This window comes from Notolepis coatsorum (assembly GCF_963971535.1).
Source record: "Notolepis coatsorum genome assembly, chromosome: 6".
Lineage (NCBI taxonomy): Eukaryota > Metazoa > Chordata > Actinopteri > Aulopiformes > Paralepididae > Notolepis > Notolepis coatsorum.
In genome coordinates, this window is record NC_140170.1 from 6125674 (window position 1) to 6138322 (window position 12649).

Here is a 12649-nt window from a genome sequence, read left to right on the forward strand (position 1 = left end):
GGTGCAGTCATTAAAATGTTAATGTTTTGAAATATATTGTGAATTACATTAACCAATATAAAATACATCATGTCAACATTTGATGTTTTGAAAATCTTGAAATCACAACTGTAAAACAATATCCTGACAAATGTTTTTCTAATCCAAGAATCACAATTTCAGTCACCAGCTAACTGGTGGCCAATAATACAATGTTGATTCTTGTTTCCGACGTTAAACTTGAGCACTAGTCTCTTTGATTTCATTTTCATTCTGAGACTCAATGTTTAACAAACACCATGGAATAAATAAAATCAATATATTTCCTAAAGACAATGAAATGTCCCATTGAGGATTATGTCTGATTCGGAACCTGAAATTTAGCAAATGCATTCTATTTTCAAAAAAAAATTATTTAAACAAATTGGGTTAAATGATAACTCAGTATTTTATAAGAGAGAGAGAGTAAAAGTACAAATTAATTTATTAAAGTACAACATGTACAAATACAAAAATATATATGCAAGTGCAAAAACTGCACAGATACATTATTGATTGTACAAAGTGTTGTCTTCCAAGATGAGTAGAGGATGAAATATCAGTTTGATGGAGGAGGTGTCTATTGTTTTTTCTGATTGGCCAATCAGTTCCAATCAGCTAAATGCTCAGCTATTGTCTCCTGTATAAGAACAGGGCTGTTTTCCAGACTGAAGTACTCATTCAACCATAGAGACTGGATAGACTCCTGGTTGACTTGAACGCTTCTCTGTGGCAGAACACATTATCTACTGGACAAAAAAAAACATCTGGAACAAAACGTGCTTCTTGAAACGGCGATTAGACTGTGGACACCACAACATCTGTAAGTACAATTATTTATTAGATTATTTTCATGGCATTGTAGAGCCTCTCTTATTGTCTATGTTTCGAGGAAAACTAGTCTAAACATGTCTGAATATCTGTTGTTTATTTGTCTTCATTATATGTACGTTTATATACAATGACAGATACCACCACAATGACATATTGCACGGAACTGCTAAATATTTTACCTAACGTTGACCAGTTTTTAATAACAATCTTGTAGCAGATTCACTTTTAAAAGTCTAATCTGTAATGTTGTAAACAGCTACCTCTAGGCAAAATAGCCCTGCTTGGTACTGCACTTTTCCCAGATGAGTGGGTTAGAGTTGAACGGGTTGTTATTGTCTGGCCACACCTCAGGCTCTGCCAAGAGAGGTCTGGATAAACACCAGAGAGTCCTTTCTTAGCACACATCCTAGTTGCTCATTCTAGCTCTGGCTAGTTAGCCAAAGAACAATGTAAATTCAATGGGGTCAAGTTCCTGTCTCTATACAGGCTGACTTAAGATCACATACATCTACTTTGGGTACACTCTGGAATATATCTCACTTGTCTTCAGTCCGCTTGTATCTAAAGTAGCTTGACCCCATTGACACGAGGAACAAGAACGAAATAACTCACTATACTGTTTCAACATAATCATTGATAAGTAAGAAATAAGGCGTGGGTTCTGTGGATATATATCAGAATACAGGACATTGGAGATGGGAGGCATATTAGAGGTAGATGACTAATTCTACTGTATTGGTCACCCTAACTACCCCCATTCAGCCTTAGTACCTAATTGTTCCCTGCTATGTACATGTTTATAGGGTACTTCAGTCTCATCATATTGACTTTTCAATTGCAAATCTATCATGAGGTGGATGTGGCCACTGTATCTCACTTGCTATTCAAAACCGTATTACCTATGACTGGGCCATTGGCTCTGGTATTTCCATTGTCACTGTATAATAACGCAATAGTTACTTTCTGAACTAACTAGTTACTTTTACAATTTGTAACTGAGTAAGTAATTTAGTTACTTTTTGGAAGAAGTAACTGTAACTAGTTACTTTTTTAAAGTAACTTGCCCAACACTGGTTAAATGATAACGCAGTGTTTTATAAGAGAGAGAGTTAAAGTACAAATTAATTAATTAATCTGTTGTTTATTTGTCTTCATTATATGTACGTTTATATATAATGACAGATACCACCACAATGACATATTGCATTAACAATCTTGTAGCAGATTCACTTTTAAAAGTATAATCTGTAATGTTGTCAACAGCTACAGGCAAAAGAGCCCTGCTTGGTACTGCACTTTTCCAGATGAGTGGGTTAGAATTGAATGGGAGTTGAAGGGGTTGTTATTGTCTGGCCACACCTCAGGCTCTGCCAAGAGAGGTCTGGATAAACACCAGAGAGTCCTTTCTTAGCACACATCCTAGTTGCTCTGGCTAGTTAGTTAGTTAGTTAGTTTTTTTTAACAAATTGGGTTAAATGATAACTCAGTATTTTATAAGAGAGAGAGTTAAAGTACAAATTAATTGATTAAAGTACAAAAATATATATGCAAGGTGTGGGTTCTGTGGATATAGCAGAATACAGGACATTGGAGATGGAACGAAATAACTCACTATACTGTTTCAACATAATCATTGATAAGTAAGAAATAAGGCCTGGGTTCTGTGGATATATATCAGAATACAGGACATTGGTGATGTGAGGCATATTAGAGGTATTCAGCATTAATAATGCCACTGTATTGGTCACACTAACTACCCCCATTCAGCCTTAGTACCCTAATTGTTCCCTGCTATGTTCTTGTTTGTTTATAGGGTACTTCAACGTTGCATTTTCGAATGAGTTCATTTGCACGTCCAAGTTGAATGGCAGCAGCGTTTTAGTTGGCATTTTCATTTGCCCAGCAGCAACGCTCCAACAGTGTTTTCGTTGTCAAAAGTCCCTTGGAACGGTGCCGTTCACGCCCAACGCCCATGCGCACTAGACACCGACGTCCAAGTGCCCTCACCGACGTCCGCTCAGAACGCTGAAGAGAATCGGAAGAGAACAGGATCCAGACAAGTCAACATGAACGACCAAGTAGCTTCGGTGTTCGCTATGTTTCTTGTTGTAAAATCACTAATCATGTTGTTGATATCACAGAACACTGCTATAACGAGACGCGCTATAACAAGACGTGCTGTAACAAGACGTGCTGTAACAAGACACGCTATAACAAGACGCAGACGCCAGTTGGAAATGTTTCACATGCACGAGCATCCCCGTCTCCAGCAGCAGCATTATCAACCCTACCTGGAGCGCCGGTTCTGGATGACGCCAGGGAAAACGGGACTATGGTGGAGGAATTTTGTCGACGGAGTTACGCTTCCTGAGGAATGGTGTAAGAACTTTAGAATGTCAAGATTGTCTGTGATCAACCTCAGCGAGAGACTCCGTCCGCATCTGGAAGGAATCACAACCGCGATGCGGGCTCCCGTGGATGTGCTCACAAAGGTAGCTTGCACATTGTATTACCTGAGCGACGGGGGCAGACAGAAAGTCGCAGATTCATTTGGAATATCTCGACCATCTGTTTCTATCATAGTCCGACAAGTCTGTGAGGCCATCACCACCTACCTGGGTCCAGAGTACATCAGAATACCGAGAACAGAGGCTGAGGTGAAGCAGCATGTTGCCAGGTTCTATGAAACACACAGGATGCCTCAGTGTCTGGGCGCAATCGACTGCACACACATAGAAATCAAAAGACCCCGAGGTAGTTCCACACACTATGTCAACAGAAGGGGGAGACACTCTTTGAATGTACAAGCGCTGTGTGACTCTAACTACTGTTTTATGGATGTTGTTGTCATGTGGCCCGGCAGTGTAGACGACGCTCGCATCTTTGCGCATTCGCCATTGTGTGCTGCCTTAACCGATGGGACAATTCCCCCCTGCCCTAAAGAGCTGGTGGAGGGCGAAGAGCCTGTCCCTGTCTTTCTTCTGGGTGATCCAGCATATCCACTGATGCCATATCTCATGAAGGAATACCCTCATTTCGGCGCAACCGTAGCGGAACAGTATTACGGGCTACAGCTTTGCAAGGCACGCATGGTGATCGAGTGTTCGTTCGGACGTCTGAAGGCACGTTTTGCGGTGTTGCGTAGAGCTATGGACATAAACATCACGGACCTGCCTACTGTTATCTATGCTTGCTTTGTTCTGCACAACTACTGCGAAGTTCACAAAGAAACCATAAGCGACCTGTGCATCCATGCTGCTCGTAATTACGAGAGGGAGTTCCAGCCACCAAGCAGAGCAACTAGTGTGAGAACGGACAACAACGAAACGGAGGGAAAGCGTGTGAGGCGTGTGTTGACCTCATTTTTTGAATAGTCTGTATAGGTAGTAGTTTGTATTATGGATGTCCCGATCACATTTTTTTGCTCCCGAACCGATCCCGATCATGTGATTTTGAGTATCTACCGATACCAATATTTCCCGATCCGATCAAAAAAATTTATTTGTTTATCCCAATTTCTCACATTACATTCACCCTGAATGTTGACGTTATCCAGGTGAAAAGTTTACTTCATTCAAGCGAGGCATTGCAATCCTTGACATAAATCATTTGTTGTATAATTAAATCAAAGGAAATGCGTTTGGGTCTGAGAGTGTGGCTGGTCTGCCGTTCTGCAGCTGGATACTATTGGTTTGTTTTGGCAAAATTCTTCTGCTCTGTGTGACAATAAATAAATGAATGATGATATGTAATTTAAAACCAAAACTAAGGCCTCAGTATGAGTTTAAGACGTGAACATGGTCATGTTTGTTAAAAAAAAAAAAAAACATTATTTTTTTGCCGATCCCGATCACGTGAAAATGTGATTTTGAACAGCGTTTGTGCCTACACTCTAGTTCAGCATGTTTGAGGCTATTAACGTGGACATTGTGTATTAAGTAGAATAAAGTATGTGAACATTTTGACTGCAAATCACTAGTGTATGTGCTCAGAAAAATGTTCTGCCTGTCTGTCTATGAGTGGATTGTGTGAGAGAAAGATGTGATGCTACCAGGATATTTGCAGATTTTATTTTTTATTTGCATCCAGGTTTGATCAACAACAAAATGCATTATGGAATAATGAGACTGGCCTCTGATAGCACATGGTGTTAACACATTGGGTGCCAGCCATTAGCCTGGTCCTTGTGGCAAACGTGCCAAGGTTTCCATAACATATTTTCACTGTGCGTCACTATGTTTATATCTATATTCTATATTATAGCTATGGAGAAAATACTATAGTCATTTGACAGTGACTTTCTTCCGTCGAACATGCAAAAAAGAGTGAATGAATATAAGTATAGTTTAGGAGTGATCCGGGATAATTCCTGAAAAGCTGAGTTATAGGGCACTACGTGTATTCTACTATAAGCGTTGGCGTTTCTTGCCTGAACAGGCTACTATTTCCAAATCAAATGTATATAATAGGTATTATGTTCATGAATGAATGCATGAAGGGGGGGAGGGGGTCGTTTTTTATGCTTAGATGGCCAGTAACGGCATTTGTGTTGAACACTACAGACGCTAATCAGCTGGATCGATATGAAAATATTGTTGGATCAAGCTGAAATTGATGTCAGATAGTCCTTACCTTTGATCAGGGGTATTCCAAAAAGATTTTACACACTCCACTGCTTTTACACAATATCTCCTACACTTTCTTAAATGTTTTTGATTGTTTTTAATAGTATTCTAGACCTGTGTTGTTTTTGTTTCTTTGTGTGAGCAGCCCACCAAGCCACATTCCTTGTATGTGCCAATATTACTTGGCGAATAAAACTGATTCTGATTGGAGCAGCCCCAGATTTAATATCCAGGTGACATCACACATTTGAGAATTATGGGGTGTAGGAATGAAAGGTGTTAATTCATGACATTCCCCTTTAAGGAAAGGAAGGCCTGTGTTCCTATGTGTTTAGTATCTGGTAGCTTACATGATATAACCCCATAAACACATAGGCCTACATACAAAAAACACAAGATAGGGCACAAGTTTATCTTTTATCTTTATCTTTTATTTTTTTATTATCTTTTTCCCCCTTCTTTTTCCGAGACTATCACATGCTTCCTCCGACACATGTGTAGCCAGCCCACCACTTTTTTCACCTGGCAGCGCGCACTCTCACTGGGAGAGTGTAATGTGTGGAAGGTCACACTACCTCTCTCCAGATCCTTCCCTCGTTGTGCAGGCGCCCCGACCGAACTGTAGGAGTCGCTGTTTACAACGACCCGGACCCGGACCCACCGACTTCCCTCCCGCTGACTCTGCCAATTGAGCCAGTATGACGGCCGGCCAAGCCGGAGGCAACGCTGACAGCCGGATTCTATACCAGTGTCTCTTGCGTTGGTGACAAGCGTTTTGTCCGCTGCGCCACCCAGCCGCCTTATCTTTAATGAAATTAGTTGACTCTTTACATTGTTGTATTGGAGTGGTCTGCACGTGTGATGTGGGATGCTGCAAAGTCATATTTGAAATCACTGGTAAATGACTGACAACACCAACACAGAATGTTAACCTTAACAGTTAAGTTGGTCACAGGTTTGCGTGATCCAGTGCACATCATCCAGAGCCGGTTCTCTGCTTTGCTGGCCACGTGCAGGCGAAAGCAACAACCTTCTCGGGGATCCTGACTGATGCCCGGGGGGTGGAGGAGACCAGGGTGCACCACTGTGGGGGGCCATGTGCAGGCCAATTGTTCTCCCAGGTGGAACTTCTTGGCTGCATGAACTGGTCAGAGGGCTGGTGACGAGCCCTGTAAGGCTGTCCCCGAAGCCTGTTTTTGGGATTCGAACTTCGTCAGTTTTTTTTTATATATATAAATATGACTAAATCCTCAATTTGAATAAAGTGATTAATCTGATTAAATTAGTAATTTTTTTTTAATTTTTTTTATCAACTTTCCAGCCCCAGACCCAGCCCAGGGAGAAGCCCCAGCCCAACTAAATAAATTAAATCAACTTTCTTTAATGAATATAACTCATCAGTTTCTTTTAATACTATAATATTAGTGTAGCCTAATCTTTATCTGCAACTGTGAAGAAAAAACAGAATGAAAAAAGAAAAATGTTTGAAAATTGAATGTTGATTTAGAATTCGAATGCCAACGTAACGAACGAAGGTTCGAACGTTTGGGCTCAGCCCTAGAGCCCTGTAGGGTGAGGGTGGCACCATGGGTGATCGTTCCATGGGCTGGCGACCCCTGTAGGGTGGCACCATGGATCCTGGACCCACCATGTGCTGCACCAACTGCTCAAACCTAAATTATTAAATTGCGGACCTAAAATTATAGCTTCTTTGCTTAAAGTATGAATGCAAAATATAGCTTCTTTGCTTAAAATACGAAACATAGCTTCTTGATTTGTCAATCTCCATAGTCAAGTCAAAGAAGGTTTTTAGAAATGCTTTGCATATGGGCTGTGGTCAAGGCCTAGCTGTACAGAATCCAAGGTCAAAGCCTAGCTGTACAGGGCTATCAGTCTAGGACAGCTTTAGAGGTCCCCTCTTTTACAAAACAGGATTCCTAGAAGAAACTAAAAACCTTATCAATCTAAAATGTCCCCAATAAAATTGTGATGTTACTTTCGGGAGGAACGGAGGGCCGTGTTAACGCCACACAGCTTGATAATGGCTCCACGCCCCGCACCGCTTTACCGCCGTCGCTCCGATAAATCACGGAACATCTCCGAGCTCCTAATCTGGAGGGCTGGCTGGCCGATGCAGAGGAGCTCAAAACTGGAAGGAGCGTGTTAAACAGACATTTTAATTAAGCAATAGCCTTAAAAAGGGGGAAAAAGGAAAGAAATATATATATATATATATATATTGCTTGGCCGTGCATAATCTTTGTATATTGTGGTGTGTCGAGGTGACGGGATATTTCCAACTTCAGTCTGGGGGTTACCTGCCAAAAAAAGGGCTGCGAATCCTGCTCTAAGCTTTGAGTCGGGACTCGGGGAGAGGATATTTGAGATGCCAGGATGACATCTGACTGTGCCCCAGCTGAGCCTCTCCACATTAGCCTCCAGCACCTCCCCTCCTCCCTATTGTCCTACAAATCGCAGGGGCCTTTGCTCCTTCAGGAGGGGAGAGGGAGGGTGATTTTGACAGACATCCACATCGATCAGAACCTCCCCTTGCATATTCGTCTTGTTTGTCTATGCAAAGCAATAGCTGTCTGTCGTCTTGTTTATTGTTTGTTTTCCTGTTTCTGTCTCTCCGTCCGCCACGTCTGTCTAATTTGCCTGTCAATCTGTTCGTCTATTTCCCGGTCTCTCTTGCTTATCTCTCAGTCGGTCCATCTGTCTATCCGGATTCCCTGAGCGACCAGCTAGACTAGCAGATGTCACTTCTCTCCAGCAGGGGGTGGTGTTGCCACTCCTTTCCCACCAGCACCTGTGGGATATACAGCTGAAATGCCAGCACTGTGTCAGAGACACACAGAGAGATGGAGGGAGGGAGAGAGAGAGAGAGAGTCCATGTAAATAAATCATGGTGGATCATTGGGAGCCTCTGAACGCCAGTCACTCTCTCTATTGTATTGTATTGTATTGCATTGTATTGTATTGTATTGTATTGTATTGTATTGTATTGTATTGTATTGTATTGTATTGTATTCTACTGTGTTGTATTGTATTCCATTCTATTAAATCTGGGTTGTAATGCTATTCTATTTTCTATTCCGCTCCATCATCTTCCATCCATGTTTTGATCTGATACATTCTGTTCTGTCATAATGGATATTTCTCACAGCATTATACGCATTCAATTACTCATCCTGAAAATTACTCCTCCTTTAGGCTAATCCAGAACTGGTCAAGCAAAAAAGACTAGCCCTCTCGCCATTGATCTCTGGTAAAGACAAATGGAAAAAAGCCCTTCCTATAATGCTGTAGCCTTTTTTCTACTTTTTTTTTATTCAGGCAGATTTAAAGTCTGTCACATTATCAGACTTGGCTCAGCTGAGCAGAAACATTCCATGACCTTCACCTTCCTCGCTGACCCCTCCCTTGCTTTTAACAACTGCCGACATAGTTTGCCTCAGTTATGTGATCATGCTTGGATGAAATCTGTCAAACAGCTCCCTGAGTTATTAGGCTGTCTGCACCTGACCTTTCCGCAATCAAAGTTATATTTCGTTAATAGCTTACGCTTTGCTCTATTGGAACTATCCCTTTAGTCATATCCTAAAATGAAAAAACTTTCACCACGTGTACGCACTTCTGCCCACCTGCCTGACCACCACACATCTGCTCCTACATAAGCGGGGTCATGGCCACACCACAGCTCCTTCCATACTTTCACCATGAAGGGCCGTGTCATAGCACCGCTTTAAGTTTAGTGTTAAAGTAGTTAATTAGTAAGGAGCTGCGTTGACATTGTACCTTTGTTCGTTTCCTCTCTCGCAAATTTACAGAAAAAACAAAGTGATAATGTCTTCACCACCAGAGGATTTAGATGACTACCGTCGCGGCTTCCTCTGTGCGTTGTGGGGCATCCCTGGCTCCAGGTTTGTGGCAGGCAGGTGCGTCTGAGCGGCACCCAGAGGGGAGTATGCGTCGCCGACAGACTCTTCGCCTCCTCTCGTTCCCGTCTTACGACGGTGAGCAGCGGGGGCGGACAGCTTAGTGGCGGTGCTGAGCTGGCTCCGAGCGAGGATCGCGAGCGAGGTGGAAGAAGGTGTGCCAGGGGAGTTGCGCACCTTGTTCCCCGAACTCATGGCGGCCGCCGCAGCCGCTAACGGTGTGGCGTGGCCGCAGCCACTGCCAGCACCTGTCGCTGACGACATGATAGGTCATCTCTGGCAACGCCGTCCTGTGAGGGAGGCGGGCGTTGTCTGTCCATTCTTCCCTTCAATGGAGGCCTACGTGATGAAGGGACAGGTAATTCCCCGCATCGTCGGCCTTACCTCCACCTACGTGCCTTTCACGCGGGTGGTGGGTTTGGTCCAGGGGCTGAAGGAAGGGGTGCCTCGGCTTGATAGCCCGATGGCATCCATCCTTTGCCCCGAGATGGTGTGGGAGCGATCTATGAAGCCATTTCCCCAGGGGAGATCGGCTAGGCAGTTGGCTTCATGGAGTGATCAGGTGTTCATCGCCTCGACGCAGAGCCTGGCTGCGACGTCCAACATAGCGCAGCTGGCGCGCTACATGTCGGGGCTGATGGCGGATGGCATGGTGTTGGATGACCATCAACAGTACCTCCACGCCCCCAGGCGGCTGGAGCCATCCTACACCTGACACAGCTGCAGGCGATAGCCGCGGGGAAGCAGCGCGCCCTGGGCACCCTTATCCGCCCTGTAACTGGAGCAGGCGGAGGTACCGGAACTGCGGTGGATCCCTGTTCTGACGGCTCCCCTCTCCGACGCTGGGTTATTTGGGTCAGCGATGCACCAGATGACGGCTGCCTGCAGGGACATGGAGGAGCAGCGCTCCGTACTCCAGTTCCACTTTCCCCGACCCGACGCTGCTGCGACCAGGAGCACAAAGCGGAGACAACAACGGCAGAGGTCTGCGAGCTTCGTCACCGCCGCCACCACTACTGGGCCTCCGAAGAGGAAGAAGGCCAAGGGTGGAGGAGCCTTTGCCGTGGCTGGCAGTCATCCTGCGCCCCCGGGGGGAATGGTAGGGGTCTACGCGGCCAGGCGGCTTCCCTGCACCGTTCCTCCGGGCCAGCTGCCCGCGGGGGCAAGCGGCACCCTGCGTGCGGTGGCCGGCATAAGTGACTTTCCCCTGCTGTCCCTGCCCCCCCCCCCCTCCCCAAAATATGAGTTTGTTCAGTAATTAAAGTGTGTTGATTCACTACATTTTGGGGGATACGTCATGTGCAATTTAAGCCCACAGCTAAAATGCTGGGGTTGCGACCCTTGCTTGAAGTGTTGTGCAGTTTCTTAGGAAAATTGCTTTGGTCGCTATTGTGTATAGCTTAGCAAGGCTTGTAGCTTAGCACTTGGCCAAGGCTTATGTCCTTCTCTCTACTTAAGATGCCGTTCTTTCTTATGTGAGTAAAAGTGAACTTGGGTTTTTTTGTATGATGAGAGTTGTGTGTGTTTTCATGTAACGTTTAGGTAAATGTAGCATTGAGTCCACAACTGGTCTGGGTGTTAGCCTACAGAGTTGTACATATGTAGCATATGACCAAGGGCCTTTGGTCCCTCTCTTTAGCTTGTTATATTTTTCTTTGCTTAAGGGTAGAGGCGAAAATAGTGGGTGACAAGGGGTTTCGCACATAAGCTGGAGCCGTGAAATAAAACCAGTTTTTTACACAAACGAGGTTATCGGTTGTGGCTGGCGTGCAGGATGTAAAGCTATTACCCTAGCAGGTATGTGTGCTTTCATGTAGCACGCCATGCAACTGGTGTTGTGGCTCTGCCTTTTTCTATTGCATCGTATCTTGGGTGAGGCGGGTGGGAGGGGTGGACAAATAAACCCCCCGCCCCCCGGATATAGTTATATCCTTTATGAAACTGATTGGCCGAGAGGTTGTGCCTTTCTACCTATCAGTCTCCCTGTCGAGGGTGTTCTCTCTCTCGTCACAAGGGGGGGGGGTTCCCTGTCTCCCGCTTCATATTAGGGTAGTGCGACACAGGATTTCCCCGGCCATGGAAAACGTCACAGGCGCGTTTTCTTATTGGCCATGAGACATATCCGTGAGTTGAGGACCTGTGCTACAGGCCGCTGTCATTGTAAAAGTTAGGTGATGCAATGCAGTCGAGACTTTCTGCTCTTCTGCTCTCTATCAGTAGTGTTATTGGGTTTGTCACTTAGCCCAATTTTCACATGAACCTTTTTCAATTGTTTACTGACGATGAGGTCTCTCTGGGATAACCGCTGTCTTCTCCTTACATAAAGAGCAGAATTGACGCGGTTGTTATTCCCAGGCTTGCCATATGTGAGCCCGTGTCTGCGTCTCTAGACCGGCTCCCTGCTGCTCTTCAAAAAAAAAGAATAAAAAAAATCATTCATTCATTCATTCATTCATTCAATCATTCATTCATTAATTCATTAATTCATTCATTCATTCATTCATTCATTCATTCATTCATTCATTCATTCATTCATTCATTCATTCATTATGTCTGTCTGTGTATCTCTCTCTCTGTTTGTCTCTGTCTGCCTGTGTCTTTCTTAATTTGTCTCTGTCTGTCTTTCTCTCTTTTTCTCTGTCTGTCTTTCTACCTATCTCTGTATGTGTCTGTCTCTGTCAGCCTTTCTATCTCTCTGTCTGTCTCTCTCTGTTTGTCTCTGTCTATCTCTGTCTATGTCTGTCTGTCTGTCTCACATTCTTCAATTTAGTTTCAGGTAAGTATGACAAGATTTCACTTTGTATTATGTTTCTGGCATTCTATTGTCTTAATAACTGTAATTCATTGCAATACTTGTCTACCTTTTAGGTAAGTATACACTTCAATCCATTTAAGTACCTGGCTGTCAACATACCAGTTGAGATCTCTGCGAGGCATTTTGTCCATTTTGGGTTGTAGCACAAACTGAAGCTGACAGGGAAACATGTCAGTGCAAGACACACAAGAACCTGCAGTTCATGTCTACTAGCCTTTTCAGTAGGGGGCTTCTGTCCACTAAAGATGTAGATAAGATGGCAGATACCATCATCTGCAATCCCAATGTGAAGGATTGTGCCTATGGTGTTTGTAGAGAGTGCCAATTCACTGCTGTTCCTTTGGTTAGGCCTGTGACAACAGATCCTATTGATGTCACTCAGTGATCATATTATGTTATGATGAATTGAAAATGGGGGA

General features: G+C 44.0%; 1 protein-coding gene across 1 annotated transcript; it reads left to right on the plus strand.

Moving 5' to 3' along the window:
* Positions 1-3089: 3089 nt before the first annotated feature.
* On the plus strand, positions 3090-4226 carry LOC311230757 (putative nuclease HARBI1; the record flags this gene model as incomplete). The annotated part of the gene is made up of 1 exon (XM_084317115.1): positions 3090-4226. One exon carries the CDS (start codon positions 3090-3092, stop codon positions 4224-4226), a length of 1137 nt encoding a protein of 378 aa, XP_084173241.1.
* Positions 4227-12649: the final 8423 nt, after the last annotated feature.